The sequence below is a fragment of the Ochotona curzoniae genome, unplaced genomic scaffold (genome assembly GCF_017591425.1).
Source record: "Ochotona curzoniae isolate NIBS_2020 unplaced genomic scaffold, NIBS_Ocur_1.0 scaffold_4506, whole genome shotgun sequence".
NCBI classification, from domain to species: Eukaryota; Metazoa; Chordata; class Mammalia; order Lagomorpha; family Ochotonidae; genus Ochotona; species Ochotona curzoniae.
This window is the reverse complement of record NW_024467119.1, coordinates 52,716,291-52,732,024: the sequence shown is the minus strand read 5'-3', so window position 1 is coordinate 52,732,024 and position 15,734 is coordinate 52,716,291. Positions and strand designations below refer to the sequence as shown.

Below are 15,734 nucleotides of genomic sequence, written 5' to 3'. Positions count from 1 at the left end.
TGGAAAGATACTCTGTGTTCTTTTTTTAAAAAATTTATTTATTTATTGGAAAGTCAGATATACAGAGAGGAAGATCTTCCATCCGATGATTCACTCCCCAAGTGAGCACAACGGCCGATGCCATGTCGATCCGGAGCCAGGAGCCAGGAACTTCCTCTGGGTCTCCCACACAGGTGCAGGGTCCCAAAGCGTTGGGCCGTCCTCGACTGCTTTCCCGGGCCACAAGCAGGGATCTGGATGGGAAGTGGAGCTGCCGGGATTAGAACCAGTGCCCACAGGGGATCCTGGTGTGTTCAAGGCAAGCACTTTAGCCACTAGGCCATGCCACCGGGCCCGATACTCTGTGTTCTTAAAAAACTCATCAGTATACATTCTTTCTCCCTCTCTACGTTAATTCCTATATTTCATGCAACTGGAATACAAATCCCATCAATTTTTGTTTCAAAAGTCAAGAAAACTAATGTCAAAACTCATTTGGGAGGTAGAAGGGAATCAGAAATGCCCAGAAAATCCTTGAAAACATGGAACACATAAACAAGGGGTTTTTTTTGACAGACATGGAAACAATACTAGAAAATCCCTAAAATTAAAAGTTGGATATTGGTAGCAGACAATGGAACGCAGTAGAAAATCAAGCATTACATAGGACATTAGGTATAGAATAAGACAGCATTTGAAATACATGGACAAATGTAGACACTGATTAAGTATTTAGAGATAAATAAATAACCAGAAGAAAAAACCAAAATTGTTTCTACTCTACATGATTGGGTTTCAAGTGAAATAGAGTTCAACATAGATAAAAGTACATGTGGAGTTTTTGATAACCCAGGAGGGAGAAAGCGTTTCTAATCTCAGCTTGACATTCCGAAACAAAGGAAAAGCCTGATCATCTAAGTTACATAAAAAGAAAAAATTTTCATGGCAAAAAAACAAAAACAAAAAGCAATGTCAATGATAATGCAAAACTAACAAAAAATATATGTAACAAATATCTTATATTCCTAATGCACAAAGAACTTGGCAAAAAAAAATAGGAAGAGAAAGACCAACCATCCTACAGAAGAAAAGTGGGGCACATTTTTAAATACAAATTGGTAGGAAAAAATGAATGGCCTTTACCAATTTGAAAAGATTTTCAGATCCTCAATCATAACAGAAATGCAAATTAAAACTATATTAATGCCATATGTGAAATGCTAGAAGCAACTTAGACATCTTTCAAAAGGAAAATGGCTTAACATCTGGAAGCATATTCCTTTGTGTAATAGAATAGCGGCTCAACAATAAAAATAAACTGTTGATACACATGGCATCAAGGATGACTCATATAAACTCTTATAAACATTATGTGGAACGAAATGGGATAGACATAAAAAAATTTTTGATTTCATTTATGTGAATTTTAGGATAAGTAGAATTAATCATTTATGAGAGAAATTGAAACAGTAATTGTGGGGGAAGTGGGAAAAAAAGAGAAATACCAGGACAGAGCAAGAAGGCACCTTCTTGGATGATGGAAATAATCTGTAATCTTGGGTGGAGTGTGCATTACTTGTTTTTCTGAATTTAAATACAATGAGTTTAATATATATGCAGATCAAACTATGTAAAATCAACTTTATAAAAAAAATTCATTGAGAAAATCATTTCCTAAGAGTTAAACTGGCAAAAATCCAAAAATTTTACAACCTACTCTGCTGGGTAAACTGTAGGGGAAAAAAAAACAGAGTGTACACTTGTACAACCCTTTGGAAGTGTATCAATATACACACATTTATCATAATTTCTAGAACTCTTTATCTGAAAGATATGCTGGAAAGAATATAACAAGATATCTACAAAATATTCATTTTTTGTACTATTTGTAATAAAAAAAGACTACAAGTGTCAGAGAACAGTGATTGAATAAATAGTACATTAACACAGGCTCTGTTCTGCTGCAATGAGAAATAATACTATCTACTGCTGGGAAGCGATTAGGAAGATAAAGTTTAATTGGAAAAAAAAGAAAAGAAAATGTGCATGGCGTGCTGTTATATATCTACCAAAGTAAAATATGATAATAGATTTGTGGTTGTTTACATTTTAAAAGCAGATTAAACCCCAAACAGCTAATGATTTCCAATAGAGGAAGGAGAGGATAAGGCTGAGGAAAGAGATATAAGAGCAAATTTCCTTTAGTGTGCTTGTTGTAGATCTAACCTGAGAATCATATTAATAATTTTCTCGGTTATAAAATAACTCATTGATCCTTGAAAACAAAATGAAGCAAACCTGAATTTGGTTGCAAAACCAAGCTAAGAGAAACTAATTCATTCTGCACAATGCAGTAACAAGTACCCTAAAGCCAAAAGGAACAAACAAAAAAGCTTGTAGAATCATATTAGTGGTAACTTTGTACTGATATTTAGTAGGTATGGGAGGTGTGACATGACCACAAATGTGAAATTGCTGAGAACGAAGGTTTTCAGGATGAGTCGAAAAATCAAGGCAAATGAAGTTATGCAAAAATCCTATAGGCCTAAGTATGAACTGGAACTATTGCATGAACGTATGTGGTATTCTATCTCTACTCCCTAAATAGACTTAACAATAGTGAGTAACCCAGGAGTGATAAAAAAAGAATCCAGTGTGAGCACGGACACTAACTACCACAGCCTAAAGGAATCAGGGCTCTAGGAAACAGGCTGATTTCAGTGCCAGAGCTGGAACCATTGCGGAAAAGTCTACACTGTCTTGTTAAACCAGAAAGCAAAGATGTGGGGGTATGTCCACAAGATGAAGAACTGACTCAAAAATGTCCCTCTGACCAAAATATACAGATCTACACATTAACAAAGGTTCAAATACATTAAATATGTTTAAATCACAGTGTTCAATATAACAATAAAGAATCTTTAAAATCTTCCACAGTCAGATTTGGTGAATGACTGAGAATCATGTTATTTTCTCTTCTTACGACTTTTTAAAACAAATTTGTTGTTGTTGTTGTTGTTGTTGTTGCTGCTGTTGTAATTGGAAAGTCAGATATACAGAGAGGAGGAGTGACAGAAAGATCTTCCATACACCTATTCACTCCCCAAGTGGCCACAATGGTCTGAGCTGAGCCAATCTGAAGCCAGGAGCCAAGAGCCTCTTCCAGGTCTCCCATGTGGGTGCAGTGTCCCAAGGCTTTGGGCTGTCCTTGACTGCCTTTTCAGGCCACAGGCATGGAGCTGGATGGGAAGTGGAGCAGCCAGGACACATAACGGCACTCATGTGGGATCCTGCAAGTGCAAGGCGAAGGTCTTACCCACTAGGCTACCATGCTTGGTCCAAAAATCATGTTATTTTCAAAAATAATAAAGTGGAAGAGACCACACATTTTTCTCCTTTTCTTATACAAATTACACTTCAGGATAATTATGAAAAAGGAATCTTAACTTTGACAATCACCTTTTGACAACACTTGTAGGCATAGATCATTAATAACTGATAATTATCCAGAAGACAAGAAATCAAGCACTTTATACTCCCACCTGAGGAACTAAACAGCAAACCTATGGAGTAGCCATGCCCACACCCCCAGGTTAATCTGTGAATGAATTAATTAAAATCTCAATCTAATCATGTCTCTAGCTCTTAAAACCAGTGAGTGTCTGGAAATGCAGCATACAGGGAATCATGATAATATAATATAATAATATAATAAGAATGCAAATCTGCAAACGCCAGACTCTGGGAAACAGCAATATAAATAAATAACTTAACCCATTCATCAACACCAACAGGCATTTGCAATGAAAAATGTTTAAAATGTTACTATTAAAAGAAACTTAAAAGACCGGTCAGCCAGTTGGGATATTTGGGCCTATTTGATACTGTGTTTTTCACAGCACGTTTTATTATCAGGTGCTTAATAAATATCACTGATTACAAACAAGGATGGGCACACGGGTTTTCCACGTTGGTGAGTTGAAATTAGATGGGCTTTTTTCATGCTTTGTTACAGAAAATCACAAACCTTACTCTTGTGATTAGTTACACATTTGAAAAAAAGCATATAAAATTTGTTACTCATACTGCTTTATTCTGATTTTTGCTGATGTGGTTGAACACTATAGCTTTGAAATATTTTCTCATCTTCATTAAAAATCTGTTTTCAAAAGTTGCATGTTTTACACTGCCAACACTTGGTCTGTTACTTATTTCAGATAGCAGAACTTGTGGCAACTGAATTTTTTGATCAAGGAGACAGAGAGAGAAAAGAACTCAACATAGAGCCAACTGTAAGTATGAGGCATTATTTTTTTAAAAATTTATTGCATTGCATTATGTGGTATGAGGCATTATTAAAATGTAGTTTTTCATTGTCAGTTTCTTTTTACACTTTTGTGCAATCTCTCAGCCATACCTTTTCTAATTATTTTAAAACACCATTCATATTAGAAAAATTATATGTGTTCATTAGAGAATGCAAAAGAGGACAAAAATGATTTTGGCAAGTATTATTTTGTACCCCTATTATCCATGTAATAGCCACTTTTTATTGTAACAAATGCTCTTTTTGTTACATGAAGTCACTGTAATAATTTACCCACTTCCTTTGGAGTAACGATGTTTGCAATGTTGCAAGCATCTACATTGCTGAGTTTTTCAGTGGCATGCTTTGTTATCTCGTTAGGACAAATTCCCAGAATTGCTGTAACAAAGGGCTCACAAGGTGGAAATGTTTGATATACACTACCTTTTCCCATAGAGGATGTATCCACAAGAGATTCTTTAAACCACTTCTGTCTTTTGGGATGATTTTGCTCTTTCTTTTATTCATTCGGCTGCTATCTGATCTAAGCTAATCCACAGATTTTTCATTATTTTTTTCTGGAGTTAAGTTGCATTATACTCTTTAACTATATTTTCATATTTTTAATTATATTTCCAGGATCTAATGAACAGGGAGAAGAAAAACAAAATCCCAAGTATGCAAGTTGGGTTCATAGATGCCATCTGCTTGCAACTGTATGAGGTATTTATATCAAAACGAATAGGTTTGTCTTACTTAGACTATCTTGTGAATTATAACCTAAAGTAATTTAAACAGATTAGTACTATCCATTGGTATTTTGCTATTACATAAAAAATACAAGAAATAAAAATTTTGAGTAATATTGATTCTTTTTCTGGTAAACATGTTTGCATGTTATATGATGACTACTTCTCAAAAAAGTAATTAGTTTAAGTCTAAGTATTAAGTGCCTACATGTTAGCCTAAATAAGGAAAAGCAATATCACACAACTTTTTTTCATTGTTTTCATGTAAATTTAATATTCTCAAGTAAATGTTTATGAGGATTAGAAGGCCAGATACATATTATGGGCTTCCTTTTCCATTTATCACTGACTTGGCTTTTGGAGTTTGTTGTTTTTTTTTTTTAAACAAATGCATCCTCCCTAAAATATACAATTTACTAGTTTAGATGTTATTGACACAAGCACAGAAAATAGATGCTGTCTTAAGAATTTAAGCAGAAAACTATTTGAATTATTTGGGAATGCAACATTTATCATGACATTATCATAAAATGTCAAGACCTAGACATTTTCTAATACAGATATTTCATATATTTGGTGATTGCATTAGTAAAGTTTATCTTCCAGAAATATGGAGTATTTGACCCCAACAAGTAGTTAATGTGAAAACTGGCTCTACAGTCCAGTTCTCGTTCACCACTGGTTCTGGGTGCCAGCCATGGAAAGAATCTGGTAAGGAAGCTGTTGCTGCTGAGGGATATGAGAAGAAAGGGACAAGAGACTCTCCAGGGGCAATGCAGACAATACAGAGCGGAGGGGAAAAGCAGCACGTGCTGGGCCTTCACACCGCTGCATACCACCTCTGCCCAGCAAGCCACTCCTCCAGTCCCGTTCACAAGATCTCCCTTGCGGCAGGGTTTGAAACAGGCTTTATCAGCTTGTTCTTTCCATAGCAGATGCTTTTCTTATCTGTTGGATAAAGTGTTCCTCCATTAAAAATAATAATGGCTCTTTTCATTTTTCCCCCATCCTTGCAAAATAGTCAAAATAGTAATCAGATGACCTATTATAGATTTGCCCTTGTATGCTTCATGTAATTGTCTGCAAAGGTTCATTTTCTATGTGATATGAATGTGGATTTTAACCATACTGAAAAAATAACATGCTCTGATAGAACAATCAGAGCATGAAGAAGCAGAAAAGATAAAATCATCAATAATCCCACCACTCAGAGATAATTATGTTTATATACTTTATGAAATTCTTGCTTCAATAAAATTGCTTTTTATAATATTCACAATATTCATATTTCTGTGTTAAAATGTCTTGTGTGACACTTTTAATGGCTACAGAATAGTGATGTAATATATCTTAACCTGTTATTAAGTAGTTGTCATTTTCAATAATGTCCTTGTTACAAAGAAATCTGCAATGAACGTAACTGGAGTTAAATGATTATGGTACTATGGTTGGTAAAAAAAAAAAAAATAACTCTAGGAGTTATTAGTTACTAACTAATTTTTGTTAAAATCATGGATAAAAACCTACATAATTACATTTTATAGAAAAGTGCAAAAACTGTCTCCCCCTGAAGCTGAAATTAGAGAGAGTGAACTACATAGAAACCTAATGTACCATTTCCTCCAAACTACCAGATTCCACTTAGACCTGTATCCAGTGCTCAATGAACTGATTTGGGAATGTGTGCATTTTCCCATTCAGTTGCTCAGCACATCCTTCTTACCTGCCTGACTTAAGAGGACTCACTTGTAAAGGATCTGTGTGTTCATACAACCTGTGCTGACCCCAACAGTGGGCATGCTCAAGAGCTGAGTGTGGGACGTGGCCCTTTGTGACAAGCCTTGTCTCCAGGTGTCCTCCCAGATGTTTGCTTTCTTTTTCTTTCCTTAGGCTCTAACTCACGTGTCCAAGGACTGTTTCCCTTTGCTGGATGGCTGCAGAAAAAATAGGCAGAAATGGCAGGCTCTGGCAGAACAGCAGGAGAAGATGCTGATCAATGGGGAAGGCAGCCAGGCCAAGCGGAACTGAGCAGCCAGTTTCTTGCAGAGTTGAAGTTTACAGAGCTGGTGTATTTTGCATTCTGCCTGGTGTCCCTATGCACTGTACAGACTTGGGTTATACTTGCCACTGCTCTATTTTTATTTTTGCACAACTCTTGAGAGCATAGCATGAAGTGTTTTAGACTATAGCATATATTCTGTATATTTGTTTTACACCACTGAGCTGAGATGATCAATGATAACCTCATTTCTCATGAGAATTCTGTTTGGAGCATCTTGTGTATTGCAGAAGGCAAGTAGCTTCCTTGCACTGAGGTTGTTTTTGTTTTTTGTGTTTGCGTAGGGATTTCAAATAATTTTTTTGCTGTGTTCTGTGAATTACTAGACTTTCGAGAATGTTTGGAATCTTTTCTCAAAAGTAGGTTAGGAGTAAATTGAACACATTCTGTGACATTTAAGGCCTTCATTAAGGTTTTTGTTTTTTTAAAAGCTGAGTGGATTTTGGGGGGGTAATGTGTATTTGTCAACAGTAAATAGTGTCAACAAAAAAGTTAAGACTCTGAAACTAAGGGAAAGACTGTGAGGACATGAAGAACATGTTTTATTTGATTTGTTATTTTTGAGAAAGAAATGACAATAGAAAACGCCATTTTAAGTGCAGTCTATCAATCCAAATCACTTCAAGTTCATCCATATGATGTAAAGCAGGAGTCGGTCTGGTCCCTGTCTTCTTAAGGGATGGGTGTGATTCAGAGAGGATCTGTCAGTGCAATATTCTGTGGGAAGATACCCCTGAGGGAAGGAGTTGAGACACAATGAAGTGAGACATGACTGTCAGTGAGAGGAGTAAAAAGTGAATGTTGTATTCTGCATCAAGTGACATTATAGAAAAATTCAAATTATGTAAAGAGTAAAAGGCTATTGCCAATACTTGGATCAAACATGAATTGGAGGGAACAGAAAGAAAAGACACCTTACCCCCAAGTAAAACCTGACTGTGTTTTGAGAAACAGCTGTTTATAGGATGAATCTATCTAGAATCACAGAAGTGTGGGTGTGTACCCCAAACACTGGCCCTTAGTTTGCTGTTAGTGTTATTGCCTTCCCACAGCTTTCAATACAGTTAACATTTTCTTTGGATTTGAGTTCATTTAACTAGGGTGCCACTGTCCTTGTAAACCCTTGGCTACATGTTTCTTTAGCACTGGAGAAATGGAAGGTGAAATGAGTAGCTTCTGTTTGGATGTGGGCAGAGCAGGAAGAGATTTGATTTGTTTGCTCCAAAACCCCACTACCCAAAGAAAAGAGCTGATGGGAATATCACCAGTTTGGATAGAACATCTCTTAGCAATATGCTAGCACAGCATTCTCAGAGACCTTTCACAAAAGCACATTTGTCATTCATGTCCTTTCCCCCCTGAAACTACCTATATTCAACTTACTATATTTTTTGAAATCCTGGATATGTATATATATTGTGAAGTGATGTCGCTTTCTTTTTATATATAATTTGGTATAAAAAACAACAGCAAAACAAATTCTATTTCCAGTATTTTATACTAGTAAGAGATAATCTAGGGATTTATCAACTCTTTAATGTTTTACACGTTACCATGGTAATACTTGTATTTTCAGAGTGTTTTTATGTCATATTGATGAAATCTGTCAGGTAGCCTCTTGGTGGCACTGGTGTGTAAATTATACAGATTATCACTTAAAACAGTCATATTTACTTACTAGGAAATAGCTGTGCACACATACATAACTCCTTAGTATAGGAAGATTGTTTAAGGAACAGTAATCTTTAACAAATCTACCTTCTTAGCACACACACATTGTAATATAGCAGCTATGCTAAAGCATGTAGTCATGCACTTCAATGGGTTAGTTAGACCCCTTTAAGGTGTCTCACTGAAGTTTTTATTTTGTTTTGTTTTTTTCAAGACATGATAGATGGAGGATTTACATGTGTATTATTTAATAATAAGATATATTTAGAGTAGAAGTTGTTTGGTCTGCCTTTGGATATTGGTTTACTTTACTTCACTAGTTGAGTATTTAGGAATAGGGCAAGGCCATGCCTATTTTACTTTATTGTTCAATATTTTTAGTAAATGCAAAACAATAGTATTTCTTTAGGGCTAGTTAATTGGCCCAAATGATGCTTAGTTTTTAGTAAAATCATTCCATACATGAACTATCTGCGGTACGTGGGCACAAATTAAAATTTTTGTTCATATGTGAATATTTTCGTTCTCATTTCTTCTTAAGTTGACTAAAAAAAATCTTTCTCCTTCACCTTATCCTATATTTATATTACCCATACCTGACAAGAAGTTGTTCTTATCCTAGGGTGTTTGTGTAGCTAGAGCACAGTAACATAGCTTTCATTTCAACTCTCAGGCAGAAAAGTTGCCACTATTTCACTCACCTGTTCAAAGGTCTCTGTTAAATTGCCAGACCTTTTTTTTTTTCCTTTCAGGGGATTGGCCTTGCGCTATCACAGTCATGTGTGAACTTGAGTAAATTACTTAACTTCTGTGTTTCTGAGCAAGTTAGGCACTAGAGGCAGTGAGTTTGGGCAAAGCCTTTCTCTTAAAGGAGAATATCACAGAAACTACTTTGTATACCCCAGGGTGTCCTGGTGAGCACTTGAGAAAATTAAATCATGGACTGAAGAGCAACTGAGCTGGTCCTGTGTGTCATTTCTTATGTTGCATTTCCAAGATTGAAACAAAGCAAAGACTCAGCTTCCCATGCAGGTCACTAGTGGTTATGAGGCTCAGAGCTCCTTCAGTGCCTTGCCCAAGGAACAAACCACAATGATGATGGAGCTGACCAGGCCATCACAGGCCAAGTGATTTGCCTCTGTTTTTACAAGACTGATGTAAAATGAGAGGGGAAATGTATTCCCATCCTCTACTGTGAACTTAGCTAAACCAAGGTGGCCCAATCAAATGACTAGGTATCAGTCACTCATCAGTTCATCTTTCAGAAAGGGCCGCGCCTTGTTAGGTGCTATGCTCAGCCTGGGAGACATGGCAGTGACTTCCAGGAGCTCACAGCCTCTGCACACTGTGTCACAGTCTCTGATCCTGCCAACGGGGTGATAAAACTTAGGGTAGAGTATATCACTTTCTGTTCTCATAACATGTATTGTGTATCTTCTTTACCTAAAATTCAGTAAGAATCTATCCATGAACATCCTGTCTTCTTTCAAAAACAAATCACTTAACCTGTTGGTTGCTTAAAGAACACGTTATACAGACAGGAGTTACTCAGAGTTCTGCACTGTTAAACTGTTTCATTTTTGGACCCCTTCTGCTCTACCAGAGGGAGCGAAGAAGAAAGTGTTAAAGCTCACTTGCCCTTCCATATCCTTATCAAAACCCTGTGTAAGCACGTCCTCATGAATGTTGTTGAAAGCACTGTAAATAGTTGAAAATGTAAATTTCTATTACAGTTAAAAATCTTCTGTACCATCACTAGCCACTGTTAATATCTATTTGTATTCTTATACCTTTTCAATATATTTGAACAAATATATAGTTTCTGGCACTATTTTTATACTAGGATAAAGGAGTTACTATGTATATTATGTTTAACTTTTAAGTCATTTTAAATCATTGTGAATGTTGATATTTTTTCTTTCCCTTTCCTTCACCTTGGGCATCGTATCAGATGGCTCCTCTGGCAAACTTGCTTTGTAAGAACACTTATCCACCTCTGATCTGCTTGAATGAGATACACTCATTTTCCATTGTGCAAATTCTTCACTTGTCCATTGTTCCCTCATTTTTTCATGCTTTGTAAAAAATAAAAAGAATGAACAAGGAGCTATGAATGTTGTATGATTATTAGGTGGGGGGCTTTGAATTTTAATGGTGGATTTTAGGGAGAGAGAAGGGGCTTTTTAACTTTCATGAAACTAATCTGTGATCTTATTTCCTGAAGAAAAATATGGGTTAAAATAATTTTTTTCTTAGCACAGATTCCCTCAGTAATAGTCTTGCTTTTTTTTTTTTTTGAAGATTTATTTATTTTTATTGGAAAGGCAGATATACAAAGAGGAGAAGAGACAGAGAAGAAGATCTTCCATCCGATGGTTCACTCCCCAAGTGAACACAGTGGCTGGAGCTAAGCCAATCCGAAGCCAGGAGCCAGGAGCTCTTCCAGGTCTCCCACACAGGTGCAGGGTCCCAAGGCTTTGGGCCATTCTCAATTGCTTTCCCAGGCCACAGGCAGGGAGCTGCATGGGAAGTGGGTCCGCCAAGATTAGAAACAGTGCCCATATGGGATCCCAGCAAGTGCAAGGTGAGGACTTTAACCAATACACGATCATGACGGGCCCATAGTCTCGCTTTTATTAACACCTTTACCACCACCTGGAGGACAACAATTTCCATCCTCTTCACTTCAAGTCCGTAACAACTCTGTGGAAGCAGATTACCACCAGCCTTATGCTACATCGGGAGCCAGGCTTAGGAGTTAAAAGCTTGGCAAATGACATGGGCTGGGTTTAGGCTCAGATCTGTCTAGTTTCAACATAGGTATGTATTCTGGTTAGCTCTCTGTTTGAATTGTAAAGGTCCCAATCCATTCCATTCTTACTGGATCATGCTGGGTGGGTAGAAACATGAGACACTGCCTCACCCTGCACATTTGGTTTTGTTTGGGTTTTTATGGTTCACATTCTTCATCTAGTTCATCTGATAATAGCTATTGTCATGCCTGCCCAGTCTGCAAGACACGTCTCCATGTTACTGGTCTACAAGTATGGCGGGATGATTAAAGGTGGAATTTGTGATTTTGTATTTGGCCACTAGAGAAGCTCTCTTCGTGTGGGGCAGAAAATCTAACTTAAGCCTGCACAACGCTTAGGAGAAAAGCCACGTAAAATCTCCTGTGGAACAAACAGTGCTTTAGATGGTCTGCCCACTAGAGAGCAGCAGAGTTTCAGCTGAATTTAAAGAGGCATGTCACAGGTCTTAAGAATCAAAATGCTTTTTCAGAGATGTTTTAGCAACTAGAGAAAAGTGACTGGAAAAAAATAAATAGAGAATTTAAGGTAAAGTCAAAAGTAGAGAGGAAATGAAGTATTTATGGATTTTTTCTTGAGAGTTAAAATACTGTGCTTTGCCCCGAAGACAGACAGACCCTCAGGATTTTCTCTCTAGTGAAACATCCTCAATATTCCATTCACAAAGACAACCTTCCTCCCTACGGGAAAGGGATGCCTTTGACAACTCTCTTGAGCCCATATTCTTGCATTAGCTGTGCTGCGTTCACTGCAAACTCGAATTCCTGCATTTGATCTATGGAAATGGCAAATCATGATTTTCTTGTTTTAAGACACAGGAATATTAAACTGACAGAAACATTTTGAAGTTGCAGAGAATGTTCCCAACAACTTGTAGCTACATTCAGCCTACAGCTCAGGGGGAAAAAGGGGGGTGGTGTTTTCCAATTGACAAATGGTTTGTCCAACATAAAAACACCCAAGAGGTATGAACGGGGAATCATGATTATTTGAATCAAAAGCAACTGGCTAAGTGCCATGTGTAACATTTCTTTCTGCTGCTCCTCATTTTAGCTGTGTGAATTATGGAGGTGACTAGATTTATTGTAAAAAATAAATAATAAACAACCAAAAGAAGACATGCACTTACTATTTAACAATAGTAGGTTATTTAATAAAGCAGCAGATTGGGGTTAACTAAATGACATGATCTCATGGAGCTTCTAATTCAGTGGAGGATACACATGAGGACAAACATTATTCTGTTTATGTACTCAAGGTGTGGAGTAGGTACTTAAGTTGAACTTGAGATTTTCAGCAGATTTCCCTTAAAGTTGTGCCATCTGATTCAATGAAGTGCAACAGAATGAGTACATCAGACAGAAGAAAGAGCATGTCTAACCCCCAGACTAGAAAACATGAAAGGCCCTCCTGGTATGTATTAATACTTCCCTGTTATCATGCTTATATATGATAAATATTACATATATTTTACAAAGTATAAGTATTTAAATATTGAAAAACAGTTTATTAAATGAAACAAATGTCCTTTAAACCCACAGTTGAGCTTCTAGGAGAAACCCTAGTTGTGTCTGGGTATTTGAGCTACACCAAGGTCTGGTTAGTGGGAGGGGCAGGGGTTCGAATCATATGAAAGTAAACTGATGTTCTCCATACTAAACAGTGTCTTCTGATAGGAAACAGCCCAGAACAGGCCATGGAAAGTTACCCACTGGCATACAATTGGCAGGGGTCGGGGGAAGACCAGGCTGAATCTGTCCACGTCATCCACTGGCAAATCCAAGCACCAGAACAGTATAGGTTGAGCCAGGTTCAGTCGCAACAAAGACTAGTGCACAATACAGAATGCCAGGGTGAGGTTGCCTGTACCGGAAGGGACCGCAGTGCCCAACAGCACATGTGAGAACAAGGAAGGGAGGGGGCAGAGCCGGCAGGGGAATAAGGGAGGGTTCCTTTGCTGGACAGCTACTCCCGCAGGAGAGCATGAGCTGGGATGGGGGGAGACCAGACTAAGCAGGGCTACAACACCTGTGGGCCTCATGTGGACTAGATCAGGGAAAAGCCGGCTGGGCTGATTATTCCTACTGGTGCAAACAAAATTAGAGTGGGTGAGGGTGGTTTGGGCTTAGCCACAGCATCAGCTGGCAGAAGCTGGCACTGGGGGCTAGTTCTGTCAAGTTAAACCACAGAACTATCTGGAGAGTGCATAATCAGGGAGTGGGAAAGGCCTGGGAGGAAAATAGTGGGCTCCTCCCTCTTGGGTTACCACTTCCATGGGAGGGCATAAAACTAAGACAGCGGCTGGGGTGGAATGGGGTGTGGGACAGACTGGTTTACTGCTACATATACTGGCAAACCAGGGTAGGGGGCGGGCCTGGTGGGGGTTATTGTGGGTCGCTCCAACTAGGCTGCAGCTCCCACTGGTTTATGTGAGGGCCAAGTATGTGCTGGGCAGAACCAGGCTGGACTGAAACACCCATTGGTTCCAGTGGAAGTCGGGAGTGAAAACAGAACCAACCCAGCAATTACAACCACCAGCTGATCAGGGCCATGGACTGTGCCGAGCCTTGTACTTGCTAGCACATACAAGAATCTGGTCGGAGAACACCTCAAAGTTTCTTTGGAGATCTTCCTAATCTAAATGCTAGACTCAGAACCCTAACCAAGAAAAGAGAGAAGACAAAACAGGTCAACCAACCATCTCAGCTATGATGGACTATGTCAATCAGTGGAACTTTCAAAGACCTCATAGTGCTTGGAGTGGCAAGACTGGCAGCGATTCATAACTCTTGAAATATCAAAACCACATGAGCAAGATCCTCAGAGCATGCCCTACATTCGGGACCTGGGGAGGGTGGGAAATTGGGTGGGCCTTCTCGCTTAATATCCCCCTTCAAACATGAAGGAAACAATATGGAAGAAAATATTAGTCTTATCCACTGTCCTGTAGCCCTTGAACCTTTTTACCCTAATTACCTATGTAAAGATTGTCAAAATTTTTTTAAAAATTAAAAAAAAAAAAACCAGTGTCTCCAAACTACCTGATCAACCCTCTCCCCAAAGCTCCACACCAGCCACAATCACTGAGTTTCCTGGGTATGGCTAAGAGTTTTCTGGAGAGTTGCTGGCAATACCAATGGGCCTTTCTAATCAATGGCCTCTACTGCCTCTGATCACTATGGTAAATCTGTGCTTTCCTGATTCTGCCTGCAGCTGCCCCACACAAGGAACAGACATACCTGTTCAACGCAAACGTTCTTCCAGCCTCTCTTCCAGTGCTTGGCTGGGAGGGGGAGGCTGGGAGGAGACCAACACTGAAGCAAACCACATTCTAAAAATGCATTAAATATCTCCTCCAGCGTTCAGGGAAAATACGGTTTAAAATATGGTGTTTCTGGTTTTGCTTTAAAAAAAGGATAAAGAAAAAACTCTGAAAAGCAAGTTTAGCCTGACCAAAATCCAAATTCCAGATTTTTCCTTCTGCCTTTTCTGTGGAAGATTTGTGTTTGGGATCAACAATGCACAATACCCCTGAGTCACTGGGAGTCAGTATTTACAGACAGCAAACAGGGTGAAGCATCCCCTGCAGTCACGTATGAGCAACACAGCAACGCAGATCTGCAGTGCAAGGGGACTGCAGGGGCACACGTTGCTTTTATACAACGGATTTTAACAAGCCACAGAATCGGGAGTACAGCAGGAGCAGTGCTTTCCTTTTCTCAGGAGATGATGCCATTGGACAACTGAAACACACACACAAGCAGGCTGTTCCTGAGCCTGAACAAGACAGGATGCCTGGGCAGACACTATTATCAAGCTCAATCAATTTGCATACATACTAATTGGACAGCAAAATATATAAACATTTCACTTGTAACCGTTTTTTTCTAAATTTCCATTGAAAAATCATGAGTCCAGTTTCCTATTGCCAGTGTTAACAAATCATCACAGAATTATTAGTGTATAACAACACAACTTTGTTATCTAACAGTTAAGGAGGTCAAAGTCTAAAACGGGTTGGCAAGGCGTTTCCTCACTTGGGCTGACCTTTGGGAGGAAGGCGGCCTTGCTAGGCTCTCGGCCCCTTCCTGCCCCTCCAGGGCTAGCACTACAGCAATCTTTGCACCTGTTTGTATCTCTGTCCCTCTCCCCCTCTCTCT

At 38.6% G+C, this 15,734-nt stretch overlaps 1 protein-coding gene across 3 annotated transcripts in view; it reads left to right on the top strand.

Moving 5' to 3' along the window:
- Window positions 1-7,464, top strand: part of PDE5A (phosphodiesterase 5A) — a 136,630-nt gene extending 129,166 nt beyond the window's left edge. For all 3 annotated transcript variants that reach the window (XM_040966899.1, XM_040966901.1, XM_040966900.1), the window contains exons 19-21: window positions 4,197-4,271; window positions 4,925-5,008; window positions 6,925-7,464. In XM_040966899.1, coding sequence (XP_040822833.1) covers window positions 4,197-4,271; window positions 4,925-5,008; window positions 6,925-7,062 — 297 coding nt within the window. In that variant the 3' untranslated portion in view covers window positions 7,063-7,464. The remainder of the gene's footprint in view (window positions 1-4,196; window positions 4,272-4,924; window positions 5,009-6,924) is intronic.
- Window positions 7,465-15,734: the final 8,270 nt, after the last annotated feature.